The sequence below is a fragment of the Peromyscus maniculatus genome, chromosome 8 (assembly GCF_049852395.1).
Source record: "Peromyscus maniculatus bairdii isolate BWxNUB_F1_BW_parent chromosome 8, HU_Pman_BW_mat_3.1, whole genome shotgun sequence".
Classification (NCBI taxonomy): Eukaryota; Metazoa; Chordata; class Mammalia; order Rodentia; family Cricetidae; genus Peromyscus; species Peromyscus maniculatus.
The window spans coordinates 65,299,836-65,319,034 of NC_134859.1; the positions used below are offsets into that span (position 1 = coordinate 65,299,836).

A 19,199-nucleotide genomic window follows, 5' to 3' on the forward strand; every position below is an offset into this window, starting at 1 on the left:
GAATTGGTAACTTTTTTAAATTTAATGGGGGGTGATGGATGAGGGAGATACATTTAAAACTATACTGAACACTTACATAATCCCTAATACTACTCACCTCTGACAGTGCAGAATAGGGGAAGTTAGGACAGAAACCAAATTCTACTCAGAAGAACATGCCTTCCCCCAGGATTACAGCTAGTCCAGTAGGTTTCCATAAGCCACATTCAGACAGCTAACTTACTTTGTTTATCTGTACAGCATTGAAAAATGTGAATTGACTGCCACTATGTAAAAATGAGAAGAATCTATACATAAATTTGGATTTCTACCTTCTCTGGGCTAACTGGAAGTTCTAGCAACATGGAGTCAACATTCCTGCATGGCAGTACTTGTCTGGAGCTGAGTGACATCATGGGTGGGGGCGGGTAGGGATGCTCCTTAGTTAATCAGTCTATGCATCACCCTCACTGGTGATTTGGGTAGACTCCCTATCGTACTACTGTGTATTGCTTAAGAAAGTTTACGGTGTAGAATAGGCTGATAGATATGTGATACTGAGTTCATTAGAGAGGAGGCTGGGTGAAGGCTAGACCTCTGTTGGCAATGAGAGGCTTAGTGCACAGGGGGAGGAAAGAGCACTCTGTACACACGCACAGCAAGATGAATGAATGACCCAAGGCTGGAGTCTGAGTAAAGAATGAAGAGCAAAAGGCCAGCATTTAAAGTTACAGAGGACCAGAGACTATCAGGGAAGACACCAGACAAGGAGAGGAAGGAGACAGAGGAAGGACATTTAGCAATGGAATGTCAGTGGAGGGGAGGGAAGTCAGGGCTCAGCCATATCTAAGAGTTTCAAAGATGAAGACAAAACCCCGGGGCACAGAGGAGATAAGCAGGGCTTGTCAGAGGCAGGATGAGAAGAGGAAAGGGAGGTGTGGGGCTGGAGGCTTAGCAGTGAAGTAGACATGCTGGCATAGTATTTGGGTCAATGAGTCAGAGCGTTATCAGGGGTCCTAGACGGAGAGAGCACAGAGGCTATTTAATACTCATCCACTCCTTTTCAGCACTGTCATCATGTCTGACATCATCTACAGAAATTAGCATCCATATTGCATCTTTTAAGAAGGGATCACGGAAACGGCCAATCTCTGTCTTTTTGTTTTAGTCGAATGAAACATTAATTTAATATGCACTTTGGACGATCACCAACCGACCCAGACTTGAAACTTCTCTTACAGATATATCACTTTGTATATGGGCTCTGTGGATTTTCTGTGGTGAAACGAAAATTGTGGTTTTGTTTCATCTTATCACCCACTTGGTATCTTTCTGTGTGGCTAATGGTTGATTACTCCAGTGTGTGCTCTGAGTCTATACACTCTTTTGTTTGTTTTTGAGACTAGGTGCCCTGGTTGGCTTGGAACTCATGAAGATTTGCTTCCCTCTGATAAAGGCAAGCACCTCCACACCCTGCCTGTGAACACATTTTAACATAGACCTAAGTAAAGTGCATTGAAGAAAAGTCATTTCAAAGTTCAATGTCGGCTATTGAACACACCCTGCACCCTCCCACTCCCATCCCGGGTAGAGTTTCACCATGTAGCCCTGATTGGCCTGGAACTCCCTACGTAGAACAGGCTAGCCTCGAGCAAAATACCTTTCTAAAGTATCCTCTTTTGTAAGGAGTGCACAGCCACATGAAATCCTTCAAACTCTGGTACTGGGCATTGGGAAGGCTCTGGTTTCTGGAGAGGCTGATTGTCCTTAAAGCCGAACCACTCTGGTAACTATCAACTCTGATCTTGGGTATAGCCTGGAACCTCCAGTGCCCTAGTCATCAGTTAGGTATGGCTAGTGAGCCCTACTAGAAAGGTCTGCTGAAAGGCTGAATAAGACGATGTATGCGTGTATGTTAGACCCTTTAAAGGCTTTTACAGTGTGGTGAATTAGTCTTCAATCTTACAAACCGTGCAAAAGTTTTATTAACTTGGGTGCCTATCAGTTTAGTAGAGGAATTTCAGGTTGGGGACTCTAGAATCTCTGAGAACTTGGATCGCCACTGGGTCTTGCTTTGGAATTTAAGCGACTTAAAAAAAAAAAAAATAAGAAATCACGGAATCTCTTTTGGCCTTCCATTTTCCAGCAGCCGTGAGAAGCCCCCATCGACTGCGAGGCGGTGTGTGTCTTATATTTTTAAGCGCTGAAGGACGAGAGACCGAACACGGTCCTCAAGAGATCATCGGCAGAGATCAGCGCGCAGAGAAAGCTTAGCCTCAGGACACCCTAACTTCCAGCCCCGGGAGCAATCCAAGCCCGGAGGCCGGCGGGGGAAGGGCCGACCGAGGCGGCGGTGGCGGTGCCAAGCCGACGCTCCGGAGTCGGCTCAGATTCTCCGACCGGAGCCCCGCGCCAGGCTAGAGGGGGAGACCGGCGGCGGTGAGGGACGCGCGCCTCCGGGCCCGGAGGAGTTAGGTGACGTCACCTCCAGGAGGACTCGCTTTTTCATTAATGAAACCGGCCGGCGCGGGCGCATGCGCGGCAGGCCCCTTCCCTCTCGCTGCCCCCCCCCACCCCCTTTCCCAGCCGCGCTCTCAATCTCGAGCTCGCTCGCTCGCTCTCCCTCTCCCCGAGCCGTGGAAAGGATCCCACTTCCGGTGGGGTGTCATGGCGGCGTCTCGGACTGTGATGGCTGAGGGGAGACGGCGCTAAGTGGGGAGAGCCACCCACAGGCGCCCTCCCCTCCCCGGGCTCCCCTTCCCACCCCTTCCCCCAGCCTCCTCGCCAACGCCCCCTTCCCCTGTCCCCCTCCTGGCGGGCCACTCGGGCCCCCGTCCCCACCCCCGTGGGAACGCTCGCTGCCCGCACTCCTCAGCTGCTCGGCTCGCCGCTGCCTTCACCCTCAGCGCCGGCCGCCCGCCCTGCGGCGGGCCCCGGACGCCGGCCCACCCGGCCACCCGCCACCCCCGGGTCGCGGGGAGGACATGGCCGCGCACAGGCCGGTGGAATGGGTCCAGGCCGTGGTCAGCCGCTTCGACGAGCAGGTAACGGGCCCGCGGCGGGCGGGAGGTGGGAGCGGGTGGGGGTGGGGACGCGGTGGGTGAGGGGAGGAAGGCTCGGCTGCCTCGCGGGCTGCGGGGGGCGCCGCAGGCCGGGGGAGGGCCGGGGAGGGGGGGACACGAGGGGGCGGCCCGGGGACTCGGCGGTGAGTCGGGGCTCTCCTTCCCTCCTAAACCGGGGGGTGGGGCCTTGCCCATGTCCAGCCCTCCATCCCCTTTATCCCAGCCCTTCCGCTCGCTCTGGGGGTGGGGTGGGGGGGGATGAGTGACCTGGGGGCGCTTTCAGGGGCGCTCCATCTGGATTTAATCGTTCTCTCTTGCTCCTCCCTTTTTGAAAGGAGGTAGGTAATACTAGTTAGGGTTTCCCTTTTCCATGAACACCCGCCAACCTCGTAACTGAGGATAACCGAAGGAAACCCCCGGTCTGTTTTGTGTGCGTACCCCCAGTAGGAGCAGGGTAATATCCCGCCCCACCCCCATTTTCTGCCCCTTAGGGGCAGGAGTAGGGAAAAAAGCACAGGTTATCTTACTTTTCTGCTCCGGGGCGTCAACTTGCCTGGAGACTCTCAAGTGCACACACACTGAACATCTTTTTGATGTCCCCCCCTACCAGCGTCCCCATAGTCCGAGGACACAAGGCTGCCCTTTACGTTGCTGTTTGCAGGGGGGACCGTGGTTCTGAAATGATCCCCCCCTTTTTTTTTCCTTCCTTGATCGTTACCCGCGCCCCCTCCAGTCCCTGCTTGCCAGAAGTCCGAGGATGTGAACATTAGCTTTCTAAGGGAGACTCTCCCCGGAGTGAGGGGAGACGGCTGAAAGGAAGCAGCGGCATTGGCTACAGACTGAGAGAGACCAGAGACAGCTGGGATGTGGTCCTAGTGCCCATAACTCGGCTCGTGGTGTGGTGTTGTTTTGACTGGCTTTTGACTCTCTCCACAAGAGAACTTTAACTGAGACTGCTTGGGATCGAGGGAAAAGTTTTTGTAGTTTAGGAAGGTTCCTTTTTATCCGCCGTGTTTTTCCACACATTAAATTTCCTGGCTGATGGAGAGGTAATCCACATGTAGCCTTTCCTCCCTGAGAGCTTGTCTGATTTTATGGCCTGTAGATGGTTGTGGCTGGATTCAAGGATGGTTGTTTTTTGTTGTTGTGTTGCAGTCCTGCCGGGGGCTTCCCCTGAGGGAAGTGTTTAAAATTGAGCCAATCTGTTTTGTTTATTGGGTGCAATCACAGAACTGATTATGGGAGCTGACAAGTAGAAGGGTTTTTCTCTTTAATTTGACCAGAAATATTCTCGTAGGACCCAATCTTTTTGACAGATTGTGACTAGGCATAGGGAGTTAAGAACCTACATGGAGCTGAATGCAGTGACGCACGCCTTTAATCCCAGCGCAGGGGAGAGAGAGGCAGGTGGATCTCCGCGAGTTTGAGGCCAGCCTGGTCTACATAGCAAATACCAGAATGCCAAGATTACACAGGGAGATTCTGTCTTAAACAAACAACTCTTCCCCCCCCCCAAAAAAAAAAAACCCTACATAGATAAAGTTTCATAGCTGTCAGACTTCAAGGAGTTGGTTCATTCATCCTGCTCCCAGAACAAAAGGTATCTAAAAAAAATGTTCTAGTAACCCATCTGATGGGGTAAATATTACTGTGTAAATAGGTTGAATTATAGAGCATTAGATTTAAATAGAGCATATGTAGTGTGTAGAAAAAACTTGCTGTGAAGAACTTTAAAAGTCCTTGTTACTGAGCAGAGGACCTGGGTTCCATCTCCATCATTCATATGGTTCACATTGTAGTTAACAGTCATCTGTAACTCCAGTTCCAGGGGATCTAATGCCCTTTCTGATCTCTGGCACCAGGCAGACATGTGGTGCACATAAATGCAGATAAAACACTCATACACATAAAATGAAATAGAGAGAGAGAGAGAGAGAGAGAGAGAGAGAGAGAGAGAGAGAGAGAGAGAGAGAGAGCGCCTTAAAATGCGCATAGACCCCCTTTGGGGGTCAAACAACCCTTTTATAGGGGTCACCTAAGTCCATGGGAAAACACAGATGTTTATATTATGATTCATAACAGTAGCAAAATTACATTTATTTATTTTATTTTTTGGTTTTTCGAGACAGGGTTTCTCTGTGTAGCTTTGTGCCTTTCCTGGGACTCACTTGGTAGCCCAGGCTGGCCTCGAACTCACAGAGATCCACCTGGCTCTGCCTCCTGAGTGCTGGGATTCAAGGCGTGCGCCACCACTGCCTGGCAAAATCACATTTATGAAGTAGCAACAAAATAATTTTATGGTTGGGGGTCACCACAACAGGAGGAACTGTATTAAAGAGTTGCAACAATAGGAAGGTTGAGAACCACTGGCATAGGCCAACCAAAGAGTATAATCTTTTTTTTTTTTTCTTTTCTTTTTCTTTTTTTTTTTTTTTCCCGAGACAGGGTTTCTCTGTGTAGCTTTGCGCCTTTCCTGGAACTCACTTGGTAGCCCAGGCTGGCCTCGAACTCACAGAGATCCGCCTGGCTCTGCCTCCCGAGTGCTGGGATTAAAGGCGTGCGCCACCACCGCCCGGCAAGAGTATAATCTTAATGAAGGGTTGAGAATGATTCACCTTACAATTTTCCCTGATTTTAAAAGACTATTATATGTGTGTGTGTGTGTGTGTGTGTGTGTGTGTGTATGTATGTGTGTACATATATATGTGTGTGTACAGTACCCTCAGAGGCCAGAAGAGGGTGTTGGATCTGTTGAACCTGAAGTTATAGGTAGGTATGAGTTTCCAACTTGGGTGCTGGAAACCAAACTCTGGGTCTCTGACAGAACCACAAACAATCTTAACTATCACGTCCTCTCTTCACTCCCACTCAAGTTTATCTTACTATTGAAGTTGGTTTGTTTGGTTTTTGTTTTGTGAAAGGCTGAGGCTGAGAGAAGTTAAGAGACATAATAGACCCAGTGAGCTTTAGTGTGAAAAATGTACTGAATGATAGACAATTAGGGGAATGCTTTTTGTAAGTATCTCATAGAATTTGTTTTAACAACCCATCAAGTGTAGTTAGAAGAGTTTACTGCTTCATTTGGTTTGTTCCCCTTTTGAGACAGGGTCTCACTGTGTAGTCTTGACTGCTCTGGAACTCCGTATACAGATTAGACTGGCCTCAAATTCACAGAGATCCCCATGTGCAGTTGAAGGCATGTGCCACGATCCCTAGCCAAACTTTACATTTTTTACCAATAGTAGGAAAAAAAGCATAGTATGTCCTGGTATTTGTAAATGAGAATCTTAGTTATTTCAACCTTTTTTTTTTTTTTTTTTTTTTAAGTTTTAAATTTTCATGTTGTCTGTAGTTGTTTTACTGGCCTCAAGGAGTGACCAGCTGCTTCTTATATAGCCAGCACGTGTGTGTGTGTGTGTGTGTGTGTGTGTGTGTGTGTGTGTGTGTGTGTGTGTTGAGATGAACATGTGTAGAGACGATAGCTCAGTTGATGACTGCGTGGATGGTCGTGTTGTACTTCCACTGTTGGATGCAGGGTGTGCAGCAGACCTGACTAAGACAAGTATAGTCATCTACCATGGAGTTGCATCTCCAACCCTGCTACCTGGACTTGAAACATTTATTTTGTTCAGCCGAGCAGTGGTGGCACATGCCTTTAATCCCAGCTCTTGATAGGCATAGCAAGCGGATCTCTGTGAGTTCGAGGCCAACCTGGTCTACCGAGCAAGATCCAGAACAGGCAACAAAACTACACAGAGAAACCCTGTCTTGAAAAAACAACAACAACAAAAAACAAAAAAAAAATTTTTTTTTGTTCATCTTGACATTTTTGAGCACAAATCCATGCTATATGATTATAATACGTGTAGGTGTAATGTTTATATCCTAATGAGTAAATGTTGCCAGTTTTAGAAGTAATTCGTTCCTTTATTGGAAAATGGCATTTGCTAAGGTAGATAGAAACTGAATGGAACAGATACATATTCTGTTTCTCTTTAGTCTGCTTTTATGGTGTCAAATAAGTTTTGAAACTAAAACTAGTCCATTTTAAGTGTATAGATTGACCCTGTGGTTCAGTAGCTCTGTTTTTTAAAATTTCTTCTTATTTTATGTGTATGGGTGTTTTGCTGGCATGTTTGTATGTGCTAATAGAGCCCAGAAGAGGGCATCTGATTCTCTGGTATTGGAGTTCCAGCAGGTTGTGAGCTTACATGTGTGTGCTGGGAATTGAACCCTGGCCCTTTGGTAGAACAGCCAGTGTTTTTAACAAGCTGAGCCCTCTCTCCATTAGCTCAGTTTCTTTCTTTTTTTTTTTTTTAAATATTTTTTTAAGATTTATTTATTATGCATACAGAAGAGGGTGCCAGATCTCATTACAGATGGTTGTGAGCCACCATGTGGGTGCTGGGAATTGAACTCAGGACCTCTGGAGGAGCTGTCTGTGCTCTTAACCTCTGAGCCATCTCCCCAGCCCTCAGTTTCTTTTCTTTCTTTTTTTTTTGGTTTTCTGAGACAGGGTTTCTCTGTGTAGCTTTGATCCTTTACTGGAACTCACTTGGTAGCCCAGGCTGGCCTCGAACTCACAGAGATCCGCCTGGCTCTGCCTCCCGAGTGCTGGGATTAAAGGCGTGAGCCACCAACGCCCGGCCTTAGCTCAGTTTCTTAACAGATTAAAACCACTGTGCATGTCTCACCTAGCTCTCTGTGCCTTGTTGGTTTCTGTGGTATTCTTTTTTTTTTTTTTTTTTTTTAAGACAGGGTTTCTCTGTGGAGCCTGAGCTGTCCTGGAACTCACTCTGTAGACCAGGCTGGCCTCGAACTCACAGAGATCTGCCTACCTCTGCCTCGCCACCACTGCCAGGCTGAGCATATATGTATTCTTTATCTCTTAGCTGTCTCTCCAGCCCTCAAGCATTATTTTCATTCATTGAGCTGACTCAGCAGGTAAAAGCACTTTCCCCAAGCCTGATGACCTGAGTTTTATCCCCAGGACCCACTTGGTAGAAGGAGAGAATTGATTCCCTTAAGTTGTTCTGTGACCTCCACAAGTTGCACTGAGGTACTCAAGTGTCCCAAAGTAATAAAAAATAAATAAATGAAGTAAAACACATTATCTTCCATATCTAGGCAAGTGAACCAATTATAAAAGTAAAAAATATTTATACTTTTTTACAGAATAGAATAATTTTTTTTCCCCCTAACAGGTTCTGACTATGTAGCTCTGGCTGTTTAGGAGCTCACTGTGTAGATCAAGCTAGCCTTAAACTCATAGACATCTCACCTCTCACCCCCTACTCCCGCTGCACACCTTGCTGGGATTAAAGGTGTGTGCCACTGTGCCTGGATGAGTAAAATTGAATTTGTAAATTTATAATAGCATGCTCTTCATCCCTATACATTGAGTATTAATCAGAGTCCTTTGAATGAGGTAGAGAGTTTGCATGTTAGACAAATATTTTCATTGTTACAAATCCCTCACTAATTGGCCACATATATTTGTAAATGGTTCCAGTTTTCTTGCTCATTAAATCCAAGATAATCTGGAGCCTACTAGTTAGGCATCTTCAAGCCTCTGGCACCAAGGTAAACCTGGAAGCCGGTGGGGAGGCCCAGGGACCCAACACCCCCATTGCATGGTAAGAGGCAGTTGCAGTGTGCCAAAGGAGCGCTGGAGTAGGAGCAGAAGAATGGGCATCACACCTTGTCTTTGCCTCAGCTGCCTCTGGAAGTCTAGGCCTGTCTGTGATTCCCTGAATTCCTTCCTCATATATAAATAAATAGTAAATAAAATAGTAGTTTAAACTAGAAAAAAAAATTCAAAGCCTTTTTGGGTTTAAAAAAAAAAGGATGTATTCTTTTAACTACTGGTCTGCAATTTTTATAAGGCTTTAAGAACATTAAAAATATATACTCTTAAGCCGGGCACACACCTTTAATCCCAGCACTCAGGAGGCAGAGGCAGGTGGATCTCTGTGAGTTTGATGCCAGTCTAGTCTACAGAGTGAGTTGCAGGACAGCCAAGGCTCCACAGAGAAACCCTGTCTCAGGGTGTGTGGGGGATATACATATATATATATATATGTATATGTATATATATGTATATATATACACACATATATGTATGTATATATATGTATGTATGTATATACATGTGTATATATATATATATATATATATATCTTATGTTGAGGGAATAATTTGTATTGTTTTGGAATTCATCTAATTTTAAAGCAATTTCTTCTAGCTGATTGTCAATTGACATCCTGCTCTCCCTACTTGATACAGGATTTTCCTTTTCACTTTTAAACTTACATTTTCTTTCCTTTGGAAAGGAAATGCTTCCTTGTCTTGCAGTAGACTTTTTCTCTGTAAACGACTACTCTTCCTTTCCTTGCTAGACACTGCCTATCTCTACTGTTTGTTCACTCATCTCCTTATGGCTGCAAAAACTGGCTTTGCTTTATCCCTTCTAGACTGCTGCTTTCTTGAAAAGGATTTTTTTTTTAAACACAGTAGCCTTTACACAGTTTTAATAACCACAGTACTGCATCTCTCCCCCAAGTTCCTAAGACGCAGCTCTTTCTTATGTATACATGAATTCAGATCTTTATGCGTTAGTGTAATAATCAGCTTTAACAGATGTTCTTCCCTTCCCCTCTCTTCCCTTTCTCCTTCCTCTTCCCCTTCCTTCTTTGAGATGGTCTTACTACATAGCCGGGGCTGACTTTGAACTCACTAGGTAGCCAAAGCTGACTCCAGCTTCCAGAGTGCTGGGGGTATAGGTGTGCAATGTCCTGGCCAGATGTGTGTGTCTTTTTCTAATAGGTTTGCCTGTTACTGAACTGGGCTTTCTAATCAGGAGCCTGAGTTTGCAGTTATTAAGTGTTTCTGTTCATATGCCAGCTGTTAGTTCTCACACAGATCCTAGTCGACCTCATCCGTTGAAAAGGAACCCAGCAGAAAATCTTTTAAGGTTCTTTCAGTTTCTTTTAAGGTTTTATTTAGTTTTTTTTGTTTGTTTGTTTGTTTTTGTTTTTCCAGACAGGATTTCTCTGTGTAGCCCTGGCTGTCCTGGAACTCACTCTGTAGACCAGGCTGGCTTCTCAATTCACAGAGATCCACTTGCCTCTGCCTCCCAAGTCCTGGATTAAAGGTGTGTGCCACCATGCCCAGGTTCTTATACAGCTTATAGACTATTGCATTTTCACTAAAGAGAGTGACTAGTCTCTAGATATTTCCTGGAGTGTATGTTGGTTATTCTTTACCATTTGTTGACAAATACTTAGGGTACTGATAGCATCCTTTTATAATTTATGGATCTCAGTAATTGATCCATGTTTCCTGGTTTATCATCTAGTTTGTGGCATACATATGATGTGGGCTTCAAGTTTGGAAAGGACAGTAAAATAAGGTTGTGTGAATTGGGCCAGCATTGGACCAGTTGTTCTTTATTTTAAATAGTCTAGTTTTTTTTACATAATTATTTGACTTCAAAATTCATTACTATTAGCCAGGCAGTGATGGTGCACATCTTTAATCCCAGCAGTTGGGAGGCAGAGGCAGGTGGATCTCTGTGAGTTAAAACCAACCTGGTCTACAGAGTGAGTTCCAGGACAGCCAGGGCTACACAAAGAAACCCCGTCTCAAAAACCAAAGCAAAATTATTAGTATTATTATTAAAAAATTTTTTGTTTCTTTTTTCAAGACAGGGTTTCTCTTTGTGAAGCCCTGGCTGTCCTGGAACTTGCTCTGTAGACCAGGCTGGCCTCAAACTCACAGAGATCCACCTGCTTCTACCTCCTGAGTATGTATGTATGTATATTATGCATATGTATGTTATAGTGTGTGTGTGTACATGCGCATACATGTGTGGGAGCTTGCGCCATGATTTCCAGATTCAGGATAACATGTTGGAATTGGTTCTCTCCTTCTATCATGTGGATTCCAGGGATTGAACTTAGGTCTACAGTCTTGGCAGTAAGTCACTGAGCTAACTCGACAACCCAGGATTATTTTCTTTATGCTGCTTTTGAAAAAATGTACACAACATGAAGAATTTTGTTGTTAAAGCAAAAGCTTAGTATAGGATACATAGTAAGCTGTTATAATGCTTTATTTTTATATCTTTAAAGTACTCAGACTGTGCTGGGGCATTCTTATTGTAGCCTTCAAGTTGGTGTTCTGAGGTTTTGTACAGGCCATATTGTTGAATTATAACAATATTTTTTTTAAGGGTACGTGATGTTTTAATAAAAACAGGTTTTTCATTTGTATGTCATACTTATTTTTCATTGAGAGTTTTATGTTTGTATATGTAAGACAAGGAATGTGAGGTATAAGAAGGCTTTTTTTAGACGGAAGTTTAAGAAGGAGAATGTTCTATAAAAGAAGTGGAAGGGGAGATTTGTGGTCAGCTTAAACTGTTAAAAGGCTTAGGATCAATACTGAAGTAGAGTATGGGCACCTTAAGCTATTTGCAAGGGATTGACTTGTTCATAAAAGCATTGTGTTGTTTCATCTAACTTCTTTTAGAACACCCCCATTTTCTTAGGGAAGGAAAGATCAAAGTTTGACCTTGAGAATAGAAAAGTTGTATTGTAGTGAAGGTGAACTGATGGGTGGTTTCAGCGACTGTAAATCCCTGTATCATTATGGCACGGGGTCTGAAGTAAAGAGCACTCAGAGGTGTGCCGAAGAAAAACCTCCCTGTTAAATTGTAAGTAATAACTGGCTTGTATTGCACCCCACTGAAGTGTCTTAGAGAGTGTGCAGTAGACTGAATATATATACATACATATATACATATATATATATAAATTTTATTTTATGTGCATTTATGTTTTTATGGGTTTTGGGTCCGCTGGAACTGGAGTTATAGACAGTTGTGAGCTGCCATGTGGATGTTAGGAATTGAACCCCGGTCCTCTGGAAGAGCAGCCAGAGATCTTAACTGCTGAACTGTTTCTCCAGCCCTGACTGAATATATTTGACCACTTAAAATGTTCTCTGTAAGCTGGGTGTAATGGCAGATGCCTCTAATCTCAGCATTCAAGAGGCACAGGCTGGTGGATCTCTGAGTACAGGGCCAGTCTGGTTTACATGATCTCACACGCACACACACATACGCACACGCACACGCACACACGCACACACGCACACACGCCTGTGAGATATACAGTTATGTGCTTTGAGTGTAAGTAAGTAAAAGTGGCTTTTGAGCCTTTGGTTATATCATTAAAAGAACTGTTGAGACAGATAGCACCAAGCTAATTTGCAGTTCCACCTAGTTATAATGAAGACTTAAAATGTTACCTCCCTCTCCCCCCATAAATTGTACTAATTACCTCGCAGTAGCAGAAACTTCTGGTGCTAACTTCCAGAGTGAATATTTTCTTGTAGACCGCAGTCTGGCGCTTGTACTTTGGTTGAGGTTTGCCTCTACAGCCAACAAGCTGTTGCCTGCCCTTACTCATATGTTATAGCTTTGGGTGTCTTATCCTATTGAATTTCAGAGAACTTATTTTTCCTGAGGAAATGGTCTCTTATTTCACCCGACCTCCTGTCCAACAACCAAACAAGAGGGTATATCTAGTGCATGAGGCATAATTTTAGTTTAGTCAATAGCAGTACAATTATGATGAAAAAGAATTACTTATAATTTTATACCTAGATGATGACCTTTTGAGTAATTATGTCTCATAACAATTTCAAGTGATGCTTTTCTGTTTAATTGTTGACAGATTTTCTTGGGTTGTCCTCAAAAGTAATTGGGGCATAAGGAAATAATTCTTATCACCTCGGGTTTGCAGTAAACTTTGTAATAAGGAAAAACGCCCTTTACTGTGGAACTAACAGTGTGTGTAACCTTGGGCACTTTACCTCTGTGTCACTTTTCTATGTTTTCATCTGTAAAATGGGAAAAACACCTGTCCAACCCACATCTTGGGCTCATTTAGTGTTTTCAGCGTGACTCTTTTACGTGATAGAAAGCTGTAAATAGTCACAGGAATGTATCCGATTTGTGTGCTATCTTTTCTCCCCTTTCAAGTTTGGTGATGATCATTTTTTTTTCTTCAGAGCTAAGGACCGAACCCAGGGCCTTGCGCTTGCTAGGCAAGCACTCTACCACTGAGCTAAATCCCTGGTGATGATAATTTCTATACACAGCTTGTAAGATGTGGGATACCTTGATGCTGCTTCTCTGTCAGATGTGTCCCGCATTTTACCTTTTATGTTCATGTTAGAATACTGATCCATTCTGTTTGGGTTGGCTGTGTGTTAGAGGATTTAAACACAGAATCCTTCAATTTTCAGTTGAAAATATTGACTTCTGTTTGTGGGGAACTCCATGGGGCGTGTGTGGAGTTCAGAGGACAACTTTGTGGACTCTTTTCTCTCCTTCCACCTTTATGTGACTGAACTCAGGCTAGCTGGCCTGCATGGTAAGTGCTTACCTGCTGCGCTGTCACCGCGGTCTTTGAGGGGGGGTCTGCAGTAGCCTAGGCTGGTCTCCAACTTGACCTCTAGCTTCATCTTCTGTAGTGCTGAGGTTATCGGTGTGTACAAATAAGTTGGTTAGCTGGTTTTCTTCTCCTTTTTGAGACATGGTCTTAGGTTGATGACCTTGAACGTCTGATTTTCCTGCCTCCCTCTCCTAAGTGCTGAGGTCACAGATGTGCAACATCACATCTGGTATGTGCAGTACATTTCTTGATTATGTGGCCCTTTTTGGTAGTATTAAAGTGCCTTCTGGTGAGTTCATGGGTGGTTTTGCTTTTTATTTTTGATTCTCTACTTTTTGGTTTTTATTTTTCTGTTTAGCAATTCTCTAGCCTTCATTTTTTTAAAGATTTATTTATTTATTATGTATACAGTATTCTGCCTGCATATTTTGCCTGCAGGCTAGAAGAGGGTATCAGATCTCATTATAGATGGTTGTGAGCCACCATATGGTTGCTGGGAATTGAACTCAGGACCTTTGGAAGAACAGCCAAGTGCTCTTAACCGCTGAGCCATCTCTCCAGCCCTAAGAGATGAGAGACTTTTTTTTGTTTTGTTTTTTTGATTTTTTGAGACAGGGTTTCTCTGGGTAGTTTTGGTGCCTGTCCTGGAGCTCGCTCTGTAGACCTGACTGGCTTTGAACTCACAGATCTGCCTGGCTCTGCCTCCCAAAAGCTTGAAGAGGGCTTTAGTACAATGTAGTGGCGCTCTCTCTCTCTCTCTCTCTCTCTCTCTCTCTCTCTCTCTCTCTCTCTCTCTCTCTCTCTCTCTCTCCCTCTCTCCCTCTCTCCCTCTCTCCCTCTCTCCCTCTCTCCCTCTCTCCCTCTCTCCCTCTCTCCCTCTCTCCCTCTCTCCCTCTCTCCCTCTCTCCCTCTCTCTCTCTCTCCCTCTCTCTCTCTCTCCCTCTCTCCCTCTCTCTCTCTCTCTCTCTCTCTCTCTCTCTCTCTCTCTCTCTCTCTCTCTCTCTCTGGTTTTTCGAGACAGGGTTTCTCTGTGTAGCTTTATGCCTTTCCTGGATCTCGCTCTGTAGACCAGGCTGGCCTCGAACTCTCAAAGATCCACTTGCATTTGCCTCCCAAGTACTGGGATTAAAGGTGTGCACCACTGTCACCCGGCTTCATTTTTAATTAATTAAGACAGGGCTTCTAACTTGTTCCATTCCTGAGGATGATCTTGAACTTCTGATCCTCCAGTCTACCTCCAGAGTGCTGAGATTGTGGTCCTGTGCTACCACACCTGGTTTTATACATTGCCACATTTTTTTCTCTGGACACGCTAGGCAAATATTCAACAAGCCTATTGTCTTGATTCTTAGAGTATTATTTTTATCCTGTTGCCTTTATCAATTCTTTTCTACTTTGGGGCTAGGAAAATGTGCTTTTATGTCAGGATCTTATTCTTTTTGGATAATTGATAAGGGGAAGAGAACCATTTGTGTTTCTTGGTATTGGTATTTCATAAGTGAATTTTCAGGGAATGGGGAAAGAAAATAGGTTTTATTTTGATCAAATGTTGGCAGCAAAAATCATTGAAGACGAGAGTTCTCATTTCTACCTTGATGTAAACTACCTTTGTGAAGTGTAAGCCTCCTGAATTCTGAGACTATTTGATATGGAAAGTGGAAGTATAATGTAACCGTTCAAATGCTTTATAATTCTTCAAATGGATTCATTTCTGTCTCTCTTTTTATGAGCTAGTCCTCTGAAAAAATAATCTCCATCAGTAATTAATTAGACACAGAGCGGTAGTTAGGAGTCTGAGATTATTTAAATCGCATTTCTGCCATAGCTCACACAGATACTTGTCTGGCTTCTTAGATTAGAAGCAAAGTGCTAATTCATAGCTGAAGACATGGGAAGTAGAGGATAGTCCTAGGGGAAATGAGTTGTTTGCAATACCAAGACTTAGAAGCATTGTTCAGTATTTATTTATTTAGAGACAGGGTTTTACTATGTAACCTTTGCTAGCTTGGAACCTCTTCATTTATTATGTATAGTATCTGTTCTTTTAAAAATATCCTTACTGAATTTTAGGGGAGGGGTGAGAAGGCATGGATGTAGGCCCAGTGCTTTCTTTAGCAATGCTAGCCTTAAATAAGTTCACTTGAAATTGGTTTAAAAAGACTGGTTTTCTGGATCCACTAAACACCTATGCATTTTAGCTGTTTGGAAGTGGTTATAGTTCTAAAAGGGTCTCCGTAGTAGTTTTTATGTGAAGCTGGGCCTGCCAACCACTCTTGGGTTTCCACATGCAGGGCACCTGGCCGTGGCTAGTATTTACTTAGGAGCTGACAGCACAACCACACATACCACTTCAGCAAGTTCAAACAAAAGCTGGATGAACTTTAAGAAGCAGCAGTTCTGCTGGGCGGCGGTGGCACACACCTTTAATTCCAGCACTCGGGAGGCAGAGGCAGGCGGATCTCTGTGAGTTCGAGGCCAGCCTGGTCTCCAGAGCGAGATCTAGGACAGGCACCAAAACTACCCAGAGAAACACTGTCTTGAAAAAACAAAAAACTGTTAACAACAACAACAACAACAACAAATCAACAGTTTTAAAAACACTGGAAGGCTTTTGAAGTAGTGAAGACCAAATGAATTAAACTTCCAGGGATACAAGAGAAATTTGTAGGTGGGCTGATTATGGACACATGCTGGAGGAAAAAGATGAACCAGAAATGAACAGACTCTTACTAAAATTGTAGCGTATCCTTGGCCCACTTGAAACACTGATTGGATTGCAACGATCACCCTTCTCACTCATTTTGCTTAATCAAAGTAGAGATTCTCACTGACTAGGAAGATGTATTCTAGAGTTTTAAGGTTCTTTTATTTGCAATATCCAGAGTATGACAGTTTCTAGAGACATAAAAAGGTGGGAAAATGGTCTACACTCAAGAAGCAAAGTAAACTGTAGAAGCAGATTCAGAAAGTTGGCAGCAGACAAAGACTTACCATCACCACCAAAAAAAAAAAAAAAAAAACCAAAAAAAAAAAAAAAAACCACCCAATTTGTAATGTGGGGCTGGAGAGATGGCTCAACAGTTGCTGTTCTAGAGGACCTGAATTTGGTTCTCAGGACCCATATTGGGCAGCACACAGCTGCCTGTAACTCTGATTCCAGGTGATCTAATGCCGTCTTCTGGCCTCAAAGACACCCCCTACACTTGTACACACACACACATACACACACACACACACACACACACACACACACACACACACACACACTGAATTTTTAAGACAAAACAAGACAGAAAACATGTAATTTGCTTAAGAAAATAGGGGAAAAGGCCAGTATGATGACTGAGAATATCTCTGAGGAATTGGAATCCATAGAAGGGAATGAAATAGATGATTTAGGAATAAATAACAGTTACTAATCGCTTAAGGTCTTTCATTTATTTAATTACAAACTTAGGCCCAGGTCTCTAGGACTTGCTGTACTCTTCATTGCTGTTTGTTCACGCATTTGTATTCTTTTCCTCCCCCTTCCTCTGCCTTCCTCCATCGTCATCATCATCGTCATCGTCATCGTCGTTGTTGGAAAATGGTTCACTTGAGCACATACTATTTAAGATACTTGAGATCATAGTCTCTGTCTGTTTTGTTCACTGCTGTATCAATGATGAGTGATAGGAGGATCCCTGGTGTTCTCTGGCTAGCCAGTCTAGCTTAATCACGTATCTCCAGGTCCTAGTGAGAGACCCTGTCTCAAAAAACAAGGTGGGAGCTATGGAAGATAGATAAGTGACTCAGTGGGCATGAGCAGTTCCTTTGCAAGCATGAGGATTAGAGTTTGGAGCCCAGCACTGACATCAAAAAGGCCAGGGTGCCACATATATGCCTGTAACCCCAGCACAATAGGCGTCTGGAGACAGGAGGATTGTTAGGTGTAACTTTTTTCTGCTGCTGCCTGATTCAGTACCCTTGACTATCATTTTGGACCATCTGGTGTGGAAATCCAAACCTTTATCAGAGGAGAATATGAATCTGTCGTGGGCGTCTGCTGCATGTGTGTGTGTGGTCGTGCATGCATGCATTTGTGTGTGTGTGCGCGCGCGCGCGCGCGTGCGTGAGCGTGCTCTCGCATGTAGTGTTTTGCATTAAATTTTACTCTTACACATAAGAGTTTAGAAACATTTCATAGATAGGGGTTACAGTCTTCTTTGTTCCCTTTCCATGGCAGCAATACTTTATCTCCTTGATTACAGGTTGACTTATCCCATTTAATGGAGTGACCTTTGACTTGATATAGTGCAGTGATTCTCAACCAGGGGTAGTTTTGTCTCCCAGGGGATATTTGACAGTGTTTGGAGATATTTTTAATAGGTATAGCTTTGGGAAGGTGATGCTCATGGCATTTTGTGGGTAGAGATCAGGGATCTGACCTGGATGTTGCTAAGCATCCTATGATGCTTGGAGAGGGGGGAGTGAAGGTTGGCCCTTATCTGGTCAAAAATGTCAGTAATGCTGAGGATGAGGAGCCTGGTTTAGTGGCTTGGAGGCAGTAATCACAAAGCAGTTTCATCTTCTTTCAGTGGATCCTGGCGGAATTGTTTCTTCCTCGGGAATCAGAGCATCTAAAGAAGATGTCAAAGTTGGAAGTATTGGAAGCAAAACTGCCAGTAGGGTTTTAAAGGATACTGAGAGGAACTACTTCTGTTCTTTATTTTTCAGTTTTATGTACTCTGGCTATGGAGAAAACAGTATTTGATTCAAAGAGTAAGTGCATTCTTTTAGATAGGAGCATCAACCTTGAGGAATTGCTTTCTTAACTAGCACTTTCTACTAGAACATCTGCTTTTGGGTGATGGACCATGGGGTGAGACCATGCAATATAAGGTCCAGAGTCCATTTCCATTCCTTCTCTTAGGAAACGAGTTCTTTATTCAGATGCACTTTTTTTGTTGTTGTTTTGTTTTTTTCCAGATAGGGTTTTTCTCTATAGCCCTGGCTGTCCTGGTACTTGCTTTGTAGATCAGGCTGGCCTGGAACTCACAGCGATCCACCTGCCTCTGCCTGCCGTATATTGGGATTAAAGGCAAGCGCCGCTGCCACCACCTATCTCAGAAGCACTGTTAGCAGTGTATCTTGTCATAAAAATGTGTCATCTGAGTCCTTTGATGGTGCAGGCAGAAGCATTTCAGGAAGAAATGCAAATCTGTCTAGAACATGTTTATATGAGCATATGTGCTAGCTCTGTGTGTGTATATACATATAATTTATTGTCTCTTTAAAAGCATGTTACTATCTACTATTATTAGCAGTTAACTATCGTCAGTGTTTTGTGAACATTTTATTTTTTAATTAAGTGGGAGGCGGGGGAGCAAGACCTGGCATGGTGCCCTCACCCATAGTCTCAGTACTCGAGATGCTGAGCAGGAAGAGTCTAAATTCTGGCCAGCTTGGACTGCATAGTAAAACCCTGTCTCAAAAAGAGAAAGAAAAACACAATAGTTAATAATTGTCTGACCAAGAAGTTTCTTATAAATTACAGACTTTAAAAAAAAAAGTTAAATTACCCTTTGAGCAACATAGAGCAGCAGGCTTTCCTAATTCTTTCTACTTGTTAACCCTTTTGACCAGAGAAAACTTTACACAGTCCAGTAATATAAGTACATAAAATAGGTACATAGATGAAATACTTATTCCTAAT

The 19,199-nt window shown here is 43.7% G+C and overlaps 1 protein-coding gene across 4 annotated transcripts in view; it reads left to right on the forward strand.

The window, feature by feature from the left end:
- The first annotated feature begins 2,629 nt into the window (after positions 1 to 2,629).
- Nf1 (neurofibromin 1) overlaps positions 2,630 to 19,199 on the forward strand; it is a 254,271-nt gene continuing 237,701 nt past the window's right edge. For 3 of the 4 annotated variants that reach the window (XM_076577606.1, XM_076577604.1, XM_076577605.1), the window contains exon 1: positions 2,630 to 3,023. In XM_076577606.1, coding sequence (XP_076433721.1) covers positions 2,964 to 3,023 — 60 coding nt within the window. In that variant the 5' untranslated portion in view covers positions 2,630 to 2,963. The remainder of the gene's footprint in view (positions 3,024 to 19,199) is intronic. The other variant, XM_076577603.1, reaches the window with a different exon arrangement.